This window comes from Macaca mulatta, chromosome 1, assembly GCF_049350105.2.
Source record: "Macaca mulatta isolate MMU2019108-1 chromosome 1, T2T-MMU8v2.0, whole genome shotgun sequence".
Classification (NCBI taxonomy): Eukaryota; Metazoa; Chordata; class Mammalia; order Primates; family Cercopithecidae; genus Macaca; species Macaca mulatta.
In genome coordinates this window covers 128,673,482-128,697,398 of record NC_133406.1, presented here as the reverse complement: position 1 = coordinate 128,697,398, position 23,917 = coordinate 128,673,482, and the positions used below count along the sequence as shown (strand labels likewise).

The 23,917-nt window shown below is 38.7% G+C and overlaps 1 protein-coding gene across 1 annotated transcript in view; it reads right to left on the bottom strand.

The window, feature by feature from the left end:
* Window positions 1-21,988, bottom strand: part of TMIGD3 (transmembrane and immunoglobulin domain containing 3) — an 87,814-nt gene extending 65,826 nt beyond the window's left edge. Inside the window, 1 exon segment of the mRNA NM_001302781.1 lies at window positions 21,882-21,988. Coding sequence (NP_001289710.1) covers window positions 21,882-21,988 — 107 coding nt within the window.
* Between the last annotated feature and the right edge of the window lie 1,929 nt (window positions 21,989-23,917).

Here is a 23,917-nt window from a genome sequence, read left to right as displayed (position 1 = left end):
GTAGTGCCCTTTGGTGCACTAAAGTTTTCAATTTTGATGAAGTCCAACTTCTCTATTTTTCTTTTGTTGCTTGTGCTTTTTGTGTCATATTTAAGAAACCATTACCTAATCTAAGGTCACAGTGATGTACACCTATGTTTCCTTTGAAAAGTTTTATTATTTTAGCTCTTACATTTAGTTATTTGATCCACTTTGACTTAATTTTTGTATGCAGTATAAGCTAGGAGTCCACCTACATTCTTTGATATGTGGATATTCAGTTGTCCCAGCACCACTTGTTGAAAAGACTGTCCTTTCTCCCCTGAAACAGTCTTGGAAACCTTGTTGAAAATCAATTGTCCACAGGTGGATGGATTTATTTCTGAACTTTCAGTTTAATTCAACTAGCCTATATGTCTAGCCTTATGCGAGTACCCTGCCCTCTAGAATACTGTAGCTTTGCAGTTAAGTTTTAAAATCCAGAATTGTGAGTCCTTCTATTTTTTCTTTTTCAATACTATTTTGGTTATTCAAGGTCTCTTGCATTTCTATACGGATTTTAGGATCAGCTTGTCCATTTCTGCAACAACAACAACAAAAAAGAGGCAGTTTGCATTTTTGTAGGTTTTACATTAAAACTGCAGAGCAATTTGGAAAGTACTGCCATCGTTTTTTTCTCTCTTCTTGTTTCAATTTGTTTGGTGTTTCAATTTGTTTGGTGTTTTGTTTTACCATTTTAAGTATTTTAAGTATTTTAACTCAGTGGCATTAAGTACATTTACATTGTTGTGCAACCATTACCACCATCCATTTCTAAAACTGTTTTCCTCTTCCCAAACTGAAACTCTGTATCCATTAAACAGTAACTCCCCATTCCTTCCTCTTCCAGCCTTTGGGAAGCACCATTCTTCTACTTTCTGTCTCTATGAATTGGACTACTCCAGGTACTTCATATAAGTGAAATCACATAATACTTGTCCTTTTGTGACTGGCTTATTTCACTTAGCATAATGTCCTTAAGGTTCATTCATACTGTAGCATGTGTCAGAATTTTCATCCTTTTCAAGGCTAAATATTATTCCATTGCATGTATATACCACATTTTGTTTATCAGTTCACCCATTGATAGACATTTGGTTGCTTCCACCTTTGGGCTATTGTGAATAAGGCTGGTATGAACATGGGTGCACAAATATCTGTTTAAGTGCCTACTTTTAATGATCTTAGATATAAACCCAGAAATAGAATTGCCAGATCATGTGGTAATTCTATTTGTATTTTTTTTGAGGAATTGTCATATTGGTTTTCACAGCGGCTGCACCATTTTACATTCCTACTAGCAGTTCCCAAGGAATTTAATTTCTGCATATCGTCACCAACATTGTTGTTTTCTGTTGTGTTTTGTTTTTAGTAATAGCCATCCTAAAGAGTGTAAAGTAGAATAATGCCCAAGTATTGTGTTCTTTTTGATGCTATTGTACATAAAGTTATTTTCTTTCATTGTTGGATTGTTCATTGCTAATATATAGAAATACAACTAATTTTTGTATATTGGTCTTGTATCCTTCAACTTTGAATAGAAGTAGTGAGAATAGTCATTTCCTTTCTTTTTTTTTTTTCTTCATTATATTAGGGGGAAATTTCCAACCTTTTACCATTAAGTATAATGTTAGCAGTGAGTTTTTCAAAGATGACCTTTATGAGATTGAAGAATTTCCTTTCTTTTTCTGGTCTGGTGTGTTTTTAAATCATGAAAGGGTACTGGATTTTGTCAAATGCTTTTTCTGTGTCTATTGAGATGATGGCTTTTTTCCCTTTATCCTATTAATATTATATTGATTAATTTTTATGTATCAAATCAATCTTTCATTTCTGGAATAAACTCCACTTGGTAGTGATGTACAAGGAGAATTCAAATGTTCGTGAAAAATGCAATTAAAAATATAAAATATAAACTAGTTTCTCAACATTAAGCTCCACCAATTCAAGACACTTTTGTAAGAGATGATACTAGCCACTTAGTTCATCCCTAGAGAACTGAGGGTCCTGGAAATCTGATGTCAATACCATTTTTTTTTTACATTATTAACTGAAGAAAAATTGGTGCCTTTAATAGATGTTTTTAAAGATTAAGATATAGAAAGAAGTCAGAAGGAGCCAAATCAGGACTGTAAGATGGATGCCTAATGATTTCCCATCAAAACTTTCACAAAATTGCCCTTATTTGATGAGAGGAATGAGCAGGAGCATTGTCATGGTGGAGAAAGACTCTCTGGTGAAGCTTTCCTGGGTGTTCTTCCGCTAAAGCTTTGGTTAACTCTCTTAAAACACTCTCATAATAAGCAGATGTTGTCATTCTTTGGCCCTCCAGAAAGTAAACAAGTAAATGCTTTGAGCATCCCAAAAAACTGTTGCTGTGACCTTTGCTCTTGACCAGTTCACTTTTGCTTTGACTGGACCACTTTTTTGTTTGTTAGTTTGTTTGTCTTTTGAGACAGAGCCTCACTCTGTTGCCCAGGCTGGAGTGCAATGGTGCAATTTCGGCTCACTGCAACCTCTGCCTCCTGGGTTCAAGAGATTCTCCTGCCTCAGCCTCCTGAGCAGTTGGGACTACAGGCATGTGCCACCACACCTGGCTAATTTTTGTGTTTTTAGTAGAGATGGGATTTCACCATGTTGCCCAGACTGGTCTTGAACTCCTGGCCTCAAGTGATCCACCCACCTTGGCCTCCCAAAGTGCTGGGATTACAGAGGTGAGCCACTGCACCTGGCATGGACCACTTTTTACCTCTTGGTAGCCATTGCTTTGATTGTGCCTTGTCTTTAGGATCATACTGGTAAAACTAGATGTCATCTCCTGTTATAATCCTTTGAAGAAATGCTTCAGGATCTTGATTCTGCTTGTTTAAAATTTCCTTTGAAAGCTCTGCTCTTTTGTGCAGCTTATCTGGGCACAATGGCTTTGGCACCCATCAAGTGGAAAGTTTGCACAACTTTAATTTTTCAGTCAGAACTGGGTAAGCTGAACCGATTGAGATGTCTATGGCATTGACTATTGTTTCTGCTGCTAATCATTGATCCTCTTCAATTAGGGCACAAACAAGATTAATTTTTTCCTCATAAATGGATGTGGATGATCTGCCACTGTAGGCTTCATATTCAATATCATCTCATCCTTTCTTAAAACGAGTTATCCATTGCTGATTTCTTTGGGGAGTTTTCCCCATAAACTTTTTGTAAAGCACCAATGATTTCACCATTCTCCAACTCAAGCTGCACTACAAATGTGATGTTTGTTCTTGCTTTAATTTTAACAAAATTCATGTTGCTCTGATAGGGGCTGTTTTCAAACTGATGCCTTATCCTTCTTAGTGCTTCAATCTAGATCCTGTTCAGACATAAGCTAGTACAAGTTTATTTCAGTGCAAAACATTGAAATCATGCATTCTTTTCTCATATATGTTTTCCACGAACTTTTGAAGACCCCTCAAATAATCATTTGTATATGCTACTGAAGTCAATTTGTTTGTATTTTATTGAAGATTTCTACATCCATATTTATAATGGATATTAGTCTGTCATTTTCTTTTCCCTGTTGTCTTTGTCTGGTTTTAGTATTAGGGTAATATTTGCCTCATAGAAGGTGTTAGGAAGTATCCCCTGCCCTTTATTAAAAAAAAAAAAAAAGTTTGTGAAAGCTTAAGGATAATTATTTGAAAATTTGGCAGAATTTATAAGTGAAGTCATCTAGTCATGGGGTTTTTTTGTTTTGTTTTGTTTTGTTTTGTTTTCTTGTCTTTTTCCTTTTTTTCCCCCTTTTAAGACACAGTTGGGCTGGGCACAGTGGCTCATGCCTGTAATCTCAGCACTTTGGGAGGCTGAGGCGGGTGGATCACCTGAGGTCAGGGGTTCAAGACCAGCCTGACCAATATGGTGAAACCCCGTCTCTACTAAAAAATACAAAAATTAATGTGGTGTGGTGGCATGCACCTGTAGTCCCAGCTACTAGGGAGGCTGAGACAGGAGAATCGCTTGAACCCGGGAGGCAGAGGTTGCAGTGACCTGATATCATGCCACTGCACTCCAGCCTGGGCAACAGAGTGAGACTCTGTTTCAAAAAAAAAAAAAAAGAGAGAGAGAGAGACAGGGTGTCTGTCTCTCTGTCACCCAGGCTGGAATGCGTTGGTCAAATCATAGCTCACTGAAGTCTCAAACTCCTGGACTCAGGAGATCCTTCCACCGCAGCCCCCCATGTATCTAGAGCTACAGGTGCACACCACTATGCTTAGCTAATTTTTTTTTTTTTATTTTTTTTATTTTTTTTATTTGAGGCGGAGTCTCGCTCTGTCGCCCAGGCTGGAGTGCAGTGGCGCGATCTCGGCTCACTGCAAGCTCCGCCTCCCGGGTTCCCGCCATTCTCCTGCCTCAGCCTCCCGAGTAGCTGGGACTACAGGCGCCGCCACCACGCCCGGCTAATTTTTTTGTATTTTTAGTGGAGACGGGGTTTCATTGTGTTAGCCAGGATGGTCTCGATCTCCTGACCTCGTGATCCGCCCGTCTCGGCCTCCCAAAGTGCTGGGATTACAGGCTTGAGCCACCGCGCCCGGCCAATTTTTTTTTAATTTTTATTTATTTTTTTTTTTTGTAGAGACAGGGTCTTGCTATGTTGCACACACTGGTCTTAAACTCCTAGCCTCAAGTAATCCTCCTGTCCCAGCCTACCAAAGTGCTGGAATTACAGGCATGAGCCACCACAGCCAGCCTTGTTTTGGGTTTTTCTTTGTTGGAAGTTTTTTGATTTCTGATTCAATTTGTTTACTTTTTATACATCTATCCAGATTTTCTACTCTTTCTTGAGTGAGTTTTAGTAGTTTGTGTGTTTTTAGAAACTTGTCCATTTTCTCTAGATTATAACATTTGTTGTTATGCAATTGCTCATAGTGTTGTCTTATAATTCTTTTTATTTCTTTAAGGTTGGTAGTAAGGTGCCTTCTCTCATTCCTGATTTTTGTAATTTCAGTTTTCTCCCTAATTTTCTGGTCAGCATAGATAAAGGATTGCCTACTTTGTTGACCTTTTAAAAGAACCAACTTCTGGTTTCATTGATTTTCTCTAATATTTTTCTAATCTCTTTTTCATTTATGTTCACTGTAATCTTTATTATTTTCTTCCCTTTTCTTGTTTTGGGTTCAGTTTGTCCTTCTTTTTCTAGTTTCTAAAAATGGAAGATTATGCTGTTAATCTGAGATCGTTCTTCTTTTTTAATGAAAGTGTTTACAACTAACTGTAAATTTCCCTCTAAGCATTCTTCCAACATTCCCTGTATACCATACATTTTTCTATGTTATGTTTTCATTTGTATTCACTCAAGTATTTTCTAATGTCTCTTGTAATTTTCTTCTTTGACCCATTGGTTGTTTAAGAGTGTATTGTTTAATTTCCATATATTTAGGAACTTTCCTGATTTACATCTGTTATTGACTTCCAACATTTTAAAAGATGGGGGTCCCATTATGTTGCCCAGCAGGCCTTGAACTCCTAGGCTCAAGCAATCTTCACACCTCAGCTTCCTGAGTAGCTGGGATTACAGGCACGTGCCACTGCACCCAGCCAAATTTCATCTTAATGTGGTCAGAGAACATATTTTATATAATTTCAACATTTTAAAATTTGTTCAGACTTGCTTTGTGGCCTATCTTACAGTTTAACCTGGAGAATGTCCCATGTGCATTTGAGGAGAATGCTATTTTGGTCTTGTTATGTGGATTGCTTTTTAGATGTCTGTTAGGTCTAGTGGGTTTATAGTGTTGTCAATAGGCCACTGTGCCTGGCCTATTCTTTATTTCTACTTGTGGATTTGAGTTACTCTAGTTACTCTTACTTTAGCATAAAGAACTCTCTTTAGCATTTCTTGTAGAGCAAGTTTGCTAGCAATAAACTCAGTTTTTATTTATCTGAGAAGACTTCCTTGATGATCTTCCATTTGTTCTATACATTATTGAAAGTGTAGTACTTAAGTCTTCAAATATTATTGTAGAATGTCTATTTCTTCCTTCAATTCTGCCAGTTTTTTGTTTCATGTATTTGGGTATCTATTGTTAGATGTATACATGTGTATCATTATTGTATCTTCATAGTGGATTGACTCTTTCATCATTATAAAATGTCTTTCTTTGTCTCTCATGACAATTTTTGTCTTAAAGTTGATACATTTGTCTGGTTTTAGGATAGCCACTTCAACTCTCTTTTTGCTACTGTTTGCAGGAAATACTTATCTTTTCTCATTCTTTTACTTTCAACCTGTTTGTACCTTTAAATCTAAAGGGAGACTTTTACAAACAGCGTATAGTTGGATCATGTTTTTTTTAAATTCATTCTTCTAACCTGTGCCTTTGAGAGTTAATTCATTAACATTTAATGTAATTACTGAAAAGAAAGGGCTTACTTGTGGCATTTTGCTACGTATTACGTATATGTCTTACATCTTTTTTGCACCTCAGTTCCTCCATTACTCCTTTCTTCTGTGTTGAATAGACACTTTTCTAGGGTGCCACTTTAATTCCTTTATCATTTCTTTTACTACACACTTTTGAGTTATTTTCTTGGCGATTTCCCTGGGAATTATAATTAACATCTTAATTTATAACAATGTAATTCGGATTAATACCAACTTACTTTTAATATTATACACAATTTTGCTCCTATATAGTTCAGTTTCTTGCTTTATGCTATTACTGTCACAAATTCTTTTTTTTTTTTTTTTTTTGAGACGGAGTCTGGCTCAGTCTCCCAGACTGGAGTGCAGTGGCGTGATCTCGGCTCACTGCAAGCTCCGCCTCCTGGGTTCACGCCATTCTCTTGCCTCAGCCTCCCAAATAGCTGGGACTACAGACGCCCACCGCCATGCCCGGATAATATTTTGCATTTTTAGTAGAGATGGGGTTTCACCGTGTTAGCCACGATAGTCTCGATCTCCTGACCTCGTGATCCACCCGCCTCGGCCTCCCAAAGTGCTGGGATTACAGGCGTGACAAATTACTTCTTAATACATTGTTTTTCCATCAACATAAATTTATAATTATTTCTTTATGTAGCTGTCTTTTAAATCAGATTTTAAAAAAGGGAGTTACAAACAAAAATACGTTAATAACATCTTTTATATTTATCTATGTAGTCATCATTACCAGTGGCAGTGGTTTTTCGGTTTTGTTTTGTTTTGTGGTTTTTGTTTTGTTTTTGTTTTGTTTTGTTGAGATGGAGTCTCACTCTGTTGCCCAGGCTGAAGTGCAGTCATGCGATCTCGGCTCACTGCCGTCTCCACCTCCTGGGTTCAAGTGATTCTCCTGCCTCAGCCTACCAAGTAGCTTGGATTACAGGTGCATGCCACCACGCCTGGTTAAGTTTTGTATTTTTAGTAGAGACAGCATTTCACCATGTTGGCCAGGCTAGTCTTGAACTCCTGACCTCAAGTGATCCACCCACCTCGGCCTCCCAAAGTACTGGGATTACAAGTGTGAGCCGCTGTGCCCAGCCTATTCTTTATTTCTACTTGTGGATTTGAGTTACTCTAGTTACTCTTTACTTTAGCATAAAGAACTCTCTTTAGCATTTCTTGTAGAGCAAGTTTGCTAGCAATAAACTCAGTTTTTATTTATCTGAGAATGTCTCAATTTCTGGATATTTTTGCAAAATATAGAATTTTAGTATGTTTTGCCACTGCCTTCTGGCCTCTATGGTTTCTGATGAGAAGTCAGCTATTAATTTTATTAAAAATCCCTGTACATGATGTATTGTTCCTTGTTGCTTTCCATGTTGAGCTTTTGAGAGTTTGATTATGATGTGCCTGGTTGTGGATCTGCTTGAATTTGTCCTACTTGGAGTTTGTTGTGCTCCTCGGAGTGGTAGACTAATATTTTTTATCAAATTTGGGGGATTTTTGGACATTATTTTTTTAAATATTCTTTCTGCCCCTTTCTCTCTGTCTCCTTTCTTCTGGAACTCTCATTATGCATATCTCACTTTGCTTAATGATGTCCCATGGATTTCTTAGGCCTTGTTCATTTTCCTCTTTTCTTTCCGTTCCTCAAATAGGATAATCTCAATGATTTATCTTCAAGTAGCTGATTCTTTCTTCTGCAACCTCAGTTCTGTTATTGAGCCCTCTCTAGTGAATTTTTAATTTAAATATTATACTTTTCAACTCTAGAATTTTTATGTGACTTCTTTTCTTAATTTCTACCTCGTTATTGATATTCCCTATTTGGTGAGGCATCATTTCCATGCTTTTATTTAGTTATTTAGATATGGTTTCCTTTAAGTCTTTGGACACATTTTAAATAGCTGATTTAAAATATTTGTTTGGTAGGTCAATGCCTGAGCTTCCTCAAAAACACTTTCTATTGATTAGTTTCTAGTGAATGGGCCACAGTTTCTTGTTTCTGTGCAATATGGTTAGGCTTTGTGTCCCCACCCAAATCTCATCTTGAATTGTAATCCCCAGGTGTTTAGGAAGGGATGTGACTGGATTATTGGGGTAGTTTACTCTATGCTGTTCTAGTGATAGTGAGTGAATTCTCACGAGATCTGATGGTTTTATAAATGGTAGTTTTTTCTGTGCTGACACATAGGCTCTCTCTCTCTTTTTCTTTCTCTCTCTCTCTCACCTGCTGCCATGTAAGATGAGCCTGCTTCCCCTTGTGCCACGATTATAAGTTTCCTGAGGCCTCCCCAGCCATGTGGAACTGTGGGTCTATTAAACCTCTTTCCTTTATAAATTACCCATTCTTGGGTAGTGTATTTATAGCACTGCGAAAATGGACTAATACACTGTGCATGTTTCCTAATTTTTAACGGACAACTGGACATTTTGAATAATTTGGCAAGTCTAGAAATCGAGGTCTAATCCATCCATAGGGTTTGTTGTTGCTGCTTACTGTAGCAAGTTTGTTTAGTGACTTTTCCAAACTAATTATATAAAGTCTGTATTCTTCGTCATGTGCAGCCACTGAAGTCTCTGTTCTGTTAATTTAGTGGTCAGTTAATGATTGGACAAAGATTTCCTTAAACACCTGGAGCAAAAAAAATCTCCCAGTCTTTACAGAGGGATTCTGCATCTTTATTGTGGCATGCCGTCAGCACTCAGCCAAGCAGTTTACAACTTGGCCTTGGCCTTCACTTACTGTTTGCTCAGGTAAACCAGAGGGGAGAAATTGGGACTTTCTCTGGTCTTTCTTGAGCATGTGAACAGTTCTCAGCATGCACATGGCCTTCTAAATTCCCAGAAATGTAAGAGCTTTTCAAAGTCCTTATTTGCCAAAGCATCTCATTTAGGCTTTTCTCCCAAGATATTTGGTTAATCTATTGTTTGCCCCAACTATTATCCATTGTCTCAGTAGCAAAGGCTAAAACATTTACCTGTGTTTTCAACAAATGACTCCAGATAGTGACTTAGGGCTGGGCAAGCTCTGAAACAAGATAAAACGTGACTTTTGAGCCCATCTCTTAGGGAGTCACCAGACAATCAACCAAGGACAAATATTTCCAAATGACGACATTCATTCTCCTTCTTCTGGTACTGGTGCTAGAATGCAAGCTGTTATCTTCAAGTGGCTATCTGCCACTGAGCTGGGGAGCTAGAGATAGAACGAGGGCAAGTTATAATGTCACAAATCTGTCTCTCCTATGAAGGACTCAGCTATTTTTCCTGAATACATGTTCCCTGAGTTGCCACAGTATTTGGTTAATTTCCAGGGTTCTGAAAAAGTATATTCTGATCATTTTGGGGAAATTTTTAGTTGCTTTTATGGTGGAGTTCATTTTTGGAGTACCTTACTCTACCATCTTCATAGAGACCACAACTCACCATTTTTTTATCCACTCTATCCAGAAAATCACCAAAGCCAGCCAGTTATTCCTTTAAAAGTCACCTTTATCTGTTTTTCTTAATCACTACCACCACCAGGCAGGCCTTGAGAGGCAATTTATTATACTATTTAAAACCACCAGTTCTGCAATCATACGTTGGTGTTTGAATACCACCTCTACCATTTCCTATATGTATGACCTGAAGCAAGTCAATTAAAACTTTTTATGCCTCAGTTTTACCATCTGTAAAATGAGATAATAAACGTATTGCTATGACGATTAAATGAATTAACACTTGTCAAGTGATTAGTACTAGGCCTGCATATAGTGATCACTCAAAAATTGTTAGGCACTAAATGCATCCAGCAAACATTTATTAAAGCTAAATTTATTTAGATTATACACTCATCTCTAGGACTATTACAATGAGCGAGACTAACAACAGGTAAGATCTCTACTTTTGTGGAGCTTACATGAAATATCCCGAACACTTCATGTTCAGATTGCTATTTCTCAGGTGACTTCTGTTGGGAAACAATTTCTCATGAATTTCTCATGTTTCTTCCCATCTTGTAAGCAGAGACACAGAGGGCCTTATTTTTGGACTGTCTTCCTCTAGAGCAGTGAACAGGTTTGTTTATTGTGTAGTATAATAAAAATGTCTTTCTCCAAGGTAAAGGCCAGGCAGGTATGCATACATTCCATTATAGAAGATTTGCGTTTCCAGGCTTAGGATCCCTCAGCTCTGGCAAAAACTCATGACATATACAGCATTCATTCTGCATCACCTCTGTGGAATTCGAGGAGCACAGGGAATGGATATGAAACTGGCATTCATGCTGCCACTATGCTATGAGTAATAGAGCCCTTTGTCTCTGACTCAGGAGTCTCAGGTCTTCCACCATCATCCATGCAACAGGATAACTTTTTAGCTTACATGCAGAGTAAAATCTCAGGTGTTTCCGTTTTTGACAACTTCTATCCAGTATGCTGTTACAAAGGCATCTTCCTTAAACCTAAATTCTACTGATTACATCTAAATTTCTTTATCTGGCTTTCAGGCTCCTTCCTACCTACTCAGCTGAATATCTATTTCTTCTTGAAGAAGACTTTCTGCTTCATAGACCAGTATTTTCACACATATACTGTGATATTCCTTTCTACCTCTGACATTAGGCTCAAATTCCACTCCACCCCCTTTTGTTGCAATTCCTTTCCTTTCCTCTTTTTTCCTATTTAGTCAACTCAAATCCATCTCTTAACACTTATATCAAGTCCAAAACTGTCAAGAAACTTCCTCATTGATCACTCTTTCTGCAAACATCTGTAGAACTTAAGAACCTATACAAAGAGTTTCAATATATATTGTGTTATTTTCTAGTGGTTCCATATGGGTATGCATTGCTTCCCCATTCTGATTGTAAGCAAGAAGGAGTGCAGGCACAAAGCAGAAATGGAATGTGACTGATTGGAATGGTTACGTGCATATGCACTAAAGCCAGAATTCCCAGATTTAGATCCCCACCACTTATTAGCTCTGTGGCCTTGGGCTTATTATTTAACTTCCCTATGCCTCAGTTTCTCCATCTTTAAAATGGAAATAATTATAATGATAATACCTATCTCATAGACTTCTTGTGAAAATTGAATTAACACACATAAGAACATAGATCAAGTTAGAAACATCCCAGAGTTTAGAACTGTAAGAACCTGTGGAGGTATATAGTATTACAGAGGAATCTGAAAAACCTTTCTTAAAAACCTCTCAAAACTACCAGATAAAAAAATTAAAAACATCTTTTTTTTGACAAGAAAATATAGGAAATATTCAAAGGTCAAAGGTGGCATGGCACAAATCTAAAGAGGAGGGTGAATGCTAAAGCTGGTAGCTGTTCTAGAACTTTTGCTGGTCCACAGTAATCCAGAGCATTTGTTTCGGTGGCCACTTGGCTACAGAACAATAAGTCTCAGGTCTACACAAATTCAAAAGTAAGATTAGAAACCCAAACATGTATCCAGGATTGCAAAGGATCATATGCTCAGTGAATAATTTAAAAAGACACACATATACCCCTCAAAGGAATATGGTGAAAAAATAATGGCACGTGGTACAAGGTCGAAAAGTCTTCTCTTGAGAATTTTTAACCACATGTGAGACTTCAAATAAGATTACAGCCTGAATTCACATTTCTTTCATGTTTCTTCAAAGTGATCCGGGTTAGTAGACCCCAAGCCTCTGGCAAAAGCAAATACAAATTCTCTCCACTCAGGAATCTAAGAATCTAAAAAAGTTGCAAAGAATGTTAGCTCACAATTTACAAAAATCACAAAATACACAAGGAAACAAAATTCCCTGAGTAAGAAACAGCACAAACACCATGTAAGGAAAAAATGAACTACTGAGACTTTTTTTTTTTTTTTTTTTTTTGAGACGGAGTCTCCCTCTGTCACCCACCCTGGAGTGCAGTGGCGCGATCTCCACTCACTGCAAGCTCCACCTCCCGGGTTCATGCCATTTTCCTGCCTCGGCCTGCTGAGTCGCTGGGACTACAGGCGCCCGCCACCACGCCCGCCTAATTTTTTGTGTATTTTTTAGTAGAGACGGCGTTTCACTGTGTTAGTCAGGATGGTCTCAATCTCTTGACCTCGTGATCCGCCCGCCTCAGCTTCCCAAAGTGCTGGGATTACCGGCGTGAGCCACCGCACCCGGCCCCGAGAATTTAAATGTAGTTATTAATGCTACAGAATACTTTTTAAGTATGTATAACACATTTAAAAGTAAGATAATTAATTGGAAATAGGAGAAAAGAAAAAGAGGCTATCAAAAATGATCAGACAGGCAGGGCACAGTGACTCACACCTGTAATTCTAACACTTTGGGAGGCCGAGGCAGGAGGATCAGTTGAGGCCAGGAGTTTGAGACCAGCCTGGCCAACATGACCAGACCCTGTCTATACTAAAAATACAAAAACTAGCTGAGCAGGGTGGTGCATTCCTGTAGTCTCAGCTATTCAGGAGACAGAGGCACAAGAATTGCTTGAACCCAGGAGGCTGAGGTTGCAGTGAGCCAAGATTGTGCCACTGCACTCCAGCCTGGGTGACAGCGTGAGACTTTGTTAAAAAAAAAAAAAAAAAAAATTACCAGACATATTTGAAAAATAACTAAACAGATCCAGAATAAAAATTAATGTAATAATTAAATTAAAAACTCTGTAGATGGGCTAAATAGTAGACTCACCCACAAGAATTAGTAAATTGAAGAATAGCTGAAGAAATTTTATAGAATTCAGCTTAGAGAAATAATGAAATGGAAACTACAAAAGATTAAGAAACACGGAGAATGAAGTGAGAGTTATGTATGTATCTATTCAGCTTCCCAAAAGAGTGATTAAAAAGGTAATATTCAAAGAGATTATTATCTTTTCAACAAATGGTGTTGGGAAAACTGGATAATAACAAAAAAATAAAGTCGGATGCTTACCTTATACCATATACAAAAAATAACTCAAAATGGGTCAAAGACCTAAACATAAGAATTAAAACTATAAACCTCTTCGAAGAAAACATAAGAGGAAAAGCTTCATGGCATTGGATTTGGCAAGGATTTCTTGGATATGACATCAGAAGCAAAGGCAACAAAAGAAAAAATTCAATAAATTGAACTACATCAAAATTTAAAACATTTGTGCATCAAAGGACACTATTGATGGATTGAAAAGGAAACCCACAGAATGGGAGAAAATATTTGTAAATCATGTATGTGATAAGGAATTAATACATAAAATGCACAAGAAACTCCTGCAACTCAACAATGACAACAACAAAATACCCTTGATTTTTAAAAGGGGCAAATTACTTCAGTAAACATTTCTCCAAAGAGATATACGAATGGTCAATAAGTACGTGAAAAGTTCGTCAACATCAGTAATTATTAGGGAAATGCAAATAAAACCCACAATGAGATACCACTTTACACTCGTAAGTATGGCTATTACCAAAAAAACACACACACAGATAAAAAGTATTGGTGAGGATATAGAGAAATTGAAATTATTGTGCACTGCTGATGTCAATGTAAAATGGTACAAGTGCTCTGTAAAATAGTATGGCAGTTTCTCAAAAAATTAAAAATAAAATTATGATATGACTCCCCAGAAGAACTGAAAGTGGGGACTTGAGCAGATAATTGTACACCCATGTTTATAGCAGCATTACTCACAGTTGCCATAGGGTGGAGGCAACCCAAGTGTGTATAGATGGATGAATGGATACACAAAATGTAGCGTTTACATACAATAAAATATCATCCAGCCTTAAAAAGAAAGGAAATTCCAACACAAGCTGCAACATGGATGAAACTTGAGGACATTATGCTAAGTGAAATAAGTCAGTCACAACAAGATGAATATTGTATGATTCCATTTATATGAGGTACCAGTTGAATTGGGACCGAAAGTATAATGAGTTGCCATGGGCTTGAGGGAGGGAGCTAGTGTTTAATAGGTATAAAGCTTCAGTTTGGGAAGCTTTTTGAAAAGTTCTGAGGATGAATGGTAGTAATGATTGCACAACAATGTGAATGTGCTTAATGTCACTGAACTGTACACTTAGAAATAGTTAAAATTATACATTTTACATTGTATGTACATTGTGTGTGTGTGTGTATATATAAAACCACAGTTTTTTCAAAACTTGGGGAAAAATAATAGTTGAGAATTTTCCAGAACTGATAAAAGATGCAAATATTCAACTTAAGGAATCACAATGAATCCCTCATAAAAGAAATACGTATCTAGACACTTTGTAAAATGTCTTTGTAAAACCACAGATCTATAAAGAGAAATGTTAAGACTAGTTAGAAAGGTACTACCTGCAGAGGGATGATATTTATACTGACAACTGATTTTTCAACACTGCAGTGGAAGGCAGATGGAAAAACATCATTTCTTCAAAAGACTGAAATTAAAAATAAGTTTACCTAAAAATGTATATATTTTAAAAATCTTACAGAAGGCCAGGGGCAGTGGCTCACGCCTGTAATCCCAGAACTTTGGGAGGCCAAGACGGGCGGATCACAAGGTCAGGAGATCAAGACCATCCTGGCTGACATGGTGAAACCCCGTCTCTACCAAAAATACAAAAACAATTAGCCGGGCATAGTGGCACGTGCCTGTAGTCCCAGTTACTCGGGAGGCTGAAGCAGAAGGATCGCTGGAACCCGGGAAGAGGAGGTTGTGGTGAGCCGAGATCGCACCACCGCACTCCAGCCTGGGCGACAGAGTGAGACTTCGTCTTAAAAAAAAAAAAAAAAACTTACAAAAATAAGGAGGAAAATAAAGAAAATTTTGGATAATTACAAATTGGAACTTTACTAATAGACCCAAATGAACTTCTAATGAATACATTCTGAGAAGTAGAATGATGTCAGAAAAAAGGTTTGAGATGCTAGAAAGGATACTAAGCAAATACCCTGACAAATATATAGGCATACACAGAAATCTAAAAACAATTGATTATATAAAACAAAAAGTAAAATAGCTAATTTATGGGATAAGAAGTAAAACAAAAAGAAATGTGAACAGTGACAGCATAAAAATTGGGGGAGATTAATCTGAGTAACAGCACTCTAAGCTTCCTTGAATTGTTAGAAGACGGGAGAAATGTATCAAATAGCTTTAGCCTGTATTAAGAAAATTATGCATGTTAAGATTTCTAGGGTAACTATTATAAGAATAGAACATCTATTACAGGGGGAAGTTGAATAAAGGCATAAAATCTGAATGCAAAAGAAAGAGAGAAAGGAGTGGGAATAAACAAACAGCAAAAGCAGAAGAAATAGAAAGTGCACATTTAGATAATAGAAGTTAATCTAAATATAACAGCAATTACAATAAACAGACCAAACTCTTTGGGTTAAAAAAGTCAATATGGAATTTTTTTTTCTTTTTATTTTGAGACAGGGTCTCACTCCGTTGCCCAGGCTGGAGTGCAGTGGCACAATCTTGGCTCACAGCAGCCTCCACGTCCCAGGCTCAAGTGATCCTCTCACCTCAGTTCCCTGAGTAGCTAGGACTACAGGCACATGCCACCACTCCCAGCTAATTTTTCTTTTCTCTTTTTTTTTTTTTTTTAAGACAGGGTTTGGCCGCATTGCCCAGGCTGATCTTGAACTCCTGGGCTCAAGCAATCCGCCTGCCTCAGCCTCCCAAAGTGCTGGGACTACAGGCATGAGCCAAAGCACCTGGTGGGAAATAATTTTTAAAAAGGACTTTTTAAAATCCACATTTGCTATTTACAAGGCAAACACTCAGAACAAAGAGACAAAGAAACGTTGAAACTTAAAGAATGGCAATGTAGTAACTGAAAGAAAGCTTTATAGTTATATTACATGACTATCAGACAGAAATATTGCTAAAATAAATAGGTTACTACATAACCATCAATGTTTTTATTTCTCAAGAAGATATAAACTTCTAAACTTTTATGTACCTAATGAAATTTAAACTATATAAAGTAAAAAATGACAGAATTATTAAAAAATTGACACATATACCACCATTGTGACAGATTCTAGCATACCTCTTTCAGTAACTGATATAATCGCTGCTTAAAACATCTACAGGGGATTATTTAAAGAACACCATAAGTTTGATGCAACTGATTATATATAAAACATAGTAACAAGTGAAAAGTATACTTTTACAAAAATCAAGCATATATGAGGTCATAAATTATATTCTAGCATATTAAAAATAATCAGTTTCACAGAGACCAAGTTCTCTGAACATAATGCAATTAAATTACAATATACATCCAGTTTTAAAAGATAATTTTTAAAAAACATATATTTAAACTTTAGAATTTGAAAATATTTAGAACTAAGTGATAAATAATAATAATGAAAATACATATCAAAACTCGTGGGATACAACTAAACTAGTATTTAGAAGGAAATGCACAGTCTTAATTGCCTATATTAGCAAGAAAAAAACGCAAAAATTAATGAGATAATCAACTAACATAAGAAATTAGGAATAAAGCAATTAAAACAGACTCAAAGAATTAGAAGGAAGGAAGCAATTTATTCACACATTAAACTAATGTTTACTGAACACCTACTATTAGGCATTTACGATTCAGCAGTGACTTAAACAAAATCATTTTCCTTATGAAACTTAGTGCCTCCAAAACCAAATATGGAAGTCCTGGTCATCAAGAGATTGGAGTTGCAGTCCAATTTTTCCAGTACCCAGCTGTGTGTCTTTTGGTAAATCATTTTTTCTCACTTTGCCTCCTTTTTCTTATCTGGAAAGGAGACCATAATTTCTATCCTATCTATCACGATATAATCAAATGGTATCCAGTGACACAAACTATATTTTGGAAAAGTATAAGCATTATACAAATATAAAATTATTATTACTAATATTTAAAACATCCACGTTCCTTTTGCTATTACTGCCTTCCTAGTCTTGGGGAAATAAAATGACAGCTTAATTTAAAACTTTCCTTCCTTTAATTGGCTAAAAGCCATAACATGAGTCTAGCTATGAGGTGGCTTCAAATCTTAATGCTGGGAGAGACTGAGTGTTGGGTCACCTGTTACTGTGAAATCAACGATGTAGCATGAATTACTAAGTCTACTCTCATGTATGCCTTGTATTTCTGCAACTCTGAACAGTGGAATTTTCACAGTAGAATTTAGCACTTATCAGTTTTCCTGTCCCACACTTCAAGATCAAAGGTTCTTTTTTTTTTTTTTTTTTTTTTTTGAGACGGAGTCTTGCTCTGTAGCCCGGGCTGGAGTGCAGTGGCCGGATCTCAGCTCACTGCAAGCTCCGCCTCCCGGGTTTGCGCCATTCTCCTGCCTCAGCCTCCTGAGTAGCTGGGACTACAGGCGCCCGCCACCTCGCCCGGCTAGTTTTTTGTATTTTTAGTAGAGACGGGGTTTCACCGTGTTAGCCAGGATGGTCTCAATCTCCTGACCTCGTGATCCGCCCGTCTCGGCCTCCCAAAGTGCTGGGATTACAGGCTTGAGCCACCGCGCCCGGCTAAGATCAAAGGTTCTTGACACATCAAACACTGAGTTAAAAATTGCTGCTCAAAGTAGGCAATTTTTTTCATTCAACATTCTTTTACAGAGCATTGCTTATGTGTTAGTTAATAGATTGAGCATTGGAAACTCAGAGATTACAATTCAGTTGGCGACGCTGACAAAATTGTCTAGCATTCTCTTAGCATACTTATCCAAACACATGAGATCACAAGGGAAGACTCCCCCACCCACACACAAGCCCAACCTCGTCTTACCATCTTCAGAGCTGAACTAACAGAGTGAGGTCAATTGTTCTCAGCCTTTTGACTAAAATCAAGAACGGAGAGTGAGGGCAGAGGTAGATGGTCCTGGTCTCATTTCTTGTTTCTGTATTCCTAAGGCCTAAGGCAGGGGCTGATGTTCACTAAGTTCTTAACAAATATTTGTTGGGTAAATGAAGAGACTGTGTGGAACAGATTGAAAGAAGACCTTGGTAGCAGGCACACAATATCCAATAAATACTTTTTAAATATTTTATTTATTAATTAGAGACAGGGTCTTCTGTCACCAAGGCTGGAGTGCCATGGCACGATCATAACTCACTGCAGCTTCAAACTCCTGAGCTCAAGCACTCTTCCCGCTTCAGCCTCCTGTGTAACTGGGACTATAAGCATGCCTCACCACTTCCGGCTAATTTCATTTCTATATTTTGGAGAGACAGGGACCCACTTTGTTGCCAGAGCTGGTTTTGAACGCCTGGTTTCACGTAATACTCCAGCGGCAGCCTCCAAAAGTGCTGAGATTACAGGCACGCACCACAGCACCTGGCTGGGTAAATACTTCTTTTTTTTTTTTAGACGGAGTCTCGCCCTGTCACCTAGGCTGGAGTGCAGTGGCGCGATCTCGGCTCACTGTAAGCTCCGCCTTCGGGGTTCACGCCATTCTCCTGCCTGGTAAATACCTCTTGATTGTCTTAGAGACCAAGAAAAATGTATTCCATCAACTTCCCTCCGTCCTCCCAAGCCCTTGCCAGGACTTTCCCTCCTGCCTCAGGACCTGTAGCCCAATTAGCTCTTCCTCCTGTAACAACCGCACCAGATCTCTGGCTGGTCCAGAAGTCAGGTGAAAGAGTGCTGTCATCCTCTGAAAGCCCATTCTGTACTAGGCTGAATTTTGCCTGGTGTCCAGTGAACAAGGCTGACTTGAAAGAGGACTATACGCTGAAGAAGAAAATAATAGGACTTTCCATCTTCAAAGCTCCTACCTACACAATTTTGTTTGTTTGTTTGTTTGTTTGTTTGTTTGTTTTTGAGACAGGGTCTCCCTCTGTCACCCAGGCTGGAGTGCAGTGGCATGATCATGGCTTACTGCTTCCTCAACCTCCCAGGCTTAAGTGATCCTCCCACCTCAGCCTTCCAAGTGGCTGGGAGTACAAGTACACACCACCACGCCTGGCTAATTTTTGTATTTTTTGTAGAGACGGGGTTTTGCCATGTTTCCCAGGCTGGTCTCAAACTCCTGGGCTCAAATGATTCGCTCGCCTCAGCCTCTCAGTGCTGGGATTACAGGCGTAAGCCACCTTGCCCAGCACCAATTGTTAATTTTAGATGGAGGATCTGGTGACCAGCTGGCAGCTATTATTAATATGTGACAGAGAAGCAGATTGTGTGTGTGCTGGGGGAAGGAGGGAGGAAGGGAGGAGGAAATACAAACTGAGATACAGAGGTCATAGACTCCACATCAAGGCCACATGGTCAGGTCAAACACAGAGCAGAAGGTCACAGAGTTTTATTCAATCATAGGCCATTACTCTTCTCTCCTACTGCTCACTACTATAGAATTTTTTGTAATTTTTCCTTCTCATTTGTGGAAGTGTCTCTTAATGGAGTCTTTCTCTCATATGTGTGTGTATTTGCGTGTATGTGTGTATACGTATAATTCAAAGAGGGTCCTGCGTTGGGTCCATTCTGTCAGAAGTCTGTCTGAATTTAATCCCCTTCCTCCATTCCCATGGCTATAGTCCTAATTCAGGGCCAATCATTTTTGGCCTGGACTTTTTCAACACTCCTCCCGTCCCCTTCTTGCCCCTGGCCTCTCCCTACTGCATTTACCCTCCCTACTGACACCACATCATCCCTAGTTTAAATTTCTGCTTAGGATAGAATTCAAACCCTCCACACTCTGAACCCAAATTAACTTTTCAATCTTTTTTCTCAACTGCCACAGTCACCCCACCCTGTGATTCAATAACATCATATGTGTCTCCAGGTCTTCGCTTGTGCCATATCTTTTCTATGAGATGGTCTTTTCTTGTGGGCAACATGGACAAATCTTAGCTATTCTTCAGATCTGCCATTTCCTCTGTGAAATTTGTTCTGACCCCACCACATCTTCCCCTATCTTCCGTATCCATATCATTTTGTACATAACCCTTAAAACAGCACTTCAGCATTTCAATACAGTTATGTGTCTGTTTCCTCAACTATAATAGGAGGTCAAGAATTATACCTTGTCTTTGACTCCTAGAACCTGTTGGTAGAGTTCAGTAAGAGTTTTTAAACTGTTGTCTGTGTGGTTAAATTAAACAAATAGCCATAGAAATAAAATGTTAATCATTATTGGTCATGTACACCTGCATTTGTGTCCATCAAATTTTCTGAACAAAAATCAAAATGTGTGGTCTGAAAATGTGACAGATGATTTGAAAGTGGAAAATGTCCTAGAAAATTTGTGTCATGCTGCCCCATACTTGTGTCCCATAAACATCCCATCAACATTTCAGGACTAAAATTGCCAATATTCCCTCCCTCTACCTAAACCCACTGCCATGCTTCAAATGAAATTTATCCATTGTCAATCCAAGAAAATAAATTGCCTCTATATTGCTGTTTACTTCTCTGCCTGGATCAGGAGGCCATACACCTTTCAGTTCCTCTTGATAGGCTGGAAGACTAAAACCAAGATTAGCTTTTAATTGCTCTGCTTTCTCTGGTTTACTTTTAGTTCTCAGTCAATCAAGTATTTTAGAAAAGCCCAATACTAGTAGATGCTTAGCCTTGTGCTGGTAGCTATTGCTAAGAAGACACATTGATTAGTCTTTTACTATGTACCAGGTACTGGATTAAGAACTTTAGATAGATTATCTTTTGTAATTTTCACAACAGCCCCTTATAAATTATTATTATAATGTCAATATTGTGGATGAGAAAACTAAGGCTTAAAGAGAGTAAGCAATGTACTCAAAGTCCTACACGGCTAGTAAGCAAGCAAAGTTAAACCTTAAACCCAATACTGAGGCTGGGCGCAGTGGCACGTGCCTCTAGTGCCAGGTGGCTGAGGCAGGAGGATTGACTTAGCGCAGGAGGGAGGCCACAGTGAGCCGTGATTAGCACCACTGTACTATAACCAGGGCAAAAGAGTGAGATCCTGTCTCAAAAATAAATAAATAATAAATAAACAAACAAGGCCAGTACTGAAGTCTGTGCTTTAACAACAGGCAGCTTACTGTCTGTCTGGGGAGACAACACATTCGCATATGAAATCATTGGAAAACAGTATTCCTTGAAATGTCAGGATGTGGCTCCTTAAGTTCTCCAAGGCCAGACTGAGATTTGTTTTTCTGAACCTTGAGGGACATTCAGGAGAAACGAGCCTGAGTTTTATAACAAAATAAAAGTTTACAAGAGCCCTGAGTTATATACAATAAATTCAATGATCGAAGATGTAGGGTGGGTAGACAAGAGAATTCATGGGAAAATGCCTCCAGACCTAATAACTTGTATTTGTCAAACACTTTCCAGTTCACAGAGCATTTTCACATATACTACGTCACATCATCTTCACAACCCTGTGAAATACAAATCATCTTTATTTTACAAGCTAGGACAATGTATTGATGAAGTAGCTTGCCCCATATCATGAATATATGTTCCAAAGTGGTCAGCATGCAGACTCAGGCCCCAATCTCTGCCTCCCAGCAACTCTATTTTCTGCCGTGACTCACTGTGACTCAGGAGTCGAGCAGCCCAGTGTCCAGTCTGGCTGCTCTTCCCAGGAGCTTTCCCACCTGGCCTCCTTCTGCTCAGTGGGTGCTACTAGAGTCCCTTCCATTGGTCCAACTGGTGGTCTCTACCAACTGCCACAGAAGCTTCCAACAGCCACATGCCACCCATCCAACCCTTCTGCCATTAGAGAACCAGGAATTCCCTGGTTTTGGGGGCAAAGAATGGGACATACTCATAAAGCCTCAAGCTCCTAAAACTCATGACTATCCTTTTACTCCTGCCTCAAGTTTTACACATAAATCAACGAAAAGCTGGTCATTGTGTGGCTTTCCAAGCCATTTGGATGCTGTGAAACTTGAAATGGGAGAAACATTGAAATTCCTGGAACTCTACTTCTGAGTATCTCATTGCCTTTTCCCATTCCCTAACCTTCCCTGTGATAGTCTTAACATTCCTGCAGTCAATAAATATTTATCAAGCACCTGTTAGGTGCCAGAACTATTCTAAGTTGGGATTGTAGGCCTAGCGTGGTGGCTCATGCCTATATACCTAACTACTTGGGAGGCTGAGGTAGGAGGATCACCTAAGCCCCAGAGATTGAAGATGCAGTCAGCCATGATCGCACCACCACTGCACTCCAGCCTGGGCAACAGAGTGAGACCCCAACTCTTTTTTTTTTTTTTTTTTTTGAGATGGAGTCTCACTCGGTCGCCCAGGCTAGAGTGCAGTGGCGTGATCTCAGCTCACTGCAACTTCCACCTCCCAGGTTCACGCCATTCTCCTGCCTCAGCCTCCTGAGTAGCTGGGACCACAGGCGCCCGCCACCACGCCTGGCTAATTTTTTGTATTTTTAGTAGAGACGGGGTTTCACCATGTCAGCCAGGATAGTCTCAGTCTCCTGACCTTGTGATCCACCCGCCTCGGCCTCCCAAAGTGCTGGGATTATAGGCATGAGCCACCACGCTCAGCCTGCGAGACCCCAACTGTTTAAAAAAAAAAAATTTACTTGGGTGAATGCATCACTGATCACCCCAGAAAAAGCACCCCATGCTTGGTATCATGAAACTTGCATTACAGTTGGGACAGACTAACTAAATAAATAGCATGCCAAATGGTGATGGACATTATAATAAAAAATAAACTTAGGAAATTAACTGGTGGAATGGGGTCTATGTTGGAAAGAAGTTGTTCAGGGAAGGCAGGTTTAATACGACACCTAAATGCAATACAGGAAGAAGCAAAGCCAATTGGCCTCAAGGGAAGGGTTTTCCAGGCACAAAGAACATAGTGCAAAAGGCCCTAAGCTTCCCTCATACTTAGGTTATTCACAGAATGGGAAGGAGGCCAGTGCGGCTGGAGCAGAATGAACAAAGGGGAGTGTGGTAGAAGATGAGGTCAGAGTGAGCAAGTGAGGGACCTGATTTTGTAATGCCTCATAGGCCCATAGAAGATTGTTGTTTTTCAGGCATTCAACCTCATTCAAACAAACCAAGCAATTATTTTAGGCCAGAATTGTTGGGTGCTGACGATACAGAGATGAATAAGACAAAGGCATTACTGTCAAGAAGCTGAGTCTGATGAAGAACAGAGACAAGTAAGCAGACAGCTATATCACAGTGTAACTGGTACTGCGAGGGGGTTAAGCCCTGATTACTGTAGTAACATATGGAAGGCACCTACTGCCGATGGGAGGTCAGAGAAACTGAAGTCTAAACCTGTGCCATTCGGAAGGAGACCACTGGCCCAATGGGGTTATTAAAGATGTTAAATGTGACTAGTATGACTGGGGAACCAAATGTTTAATATTAATTAATTTAAATATAAAACTGAAACAGTGTGAAATATTTTTCCCTTAAATTCAACCTTACAGTTTTGGTAGGACTACTTCTACTTTTGTCATTGCGTCCCATAAGATTTCATGATTGTTTTGTAGTGCTCATGTACTTTTTACTTTTACTTTTAAAAAATGTTGCTACTACAAAATCTACAATTAAATAAATATGTGGCTTACATAATATTTCTACTGGACAGCACT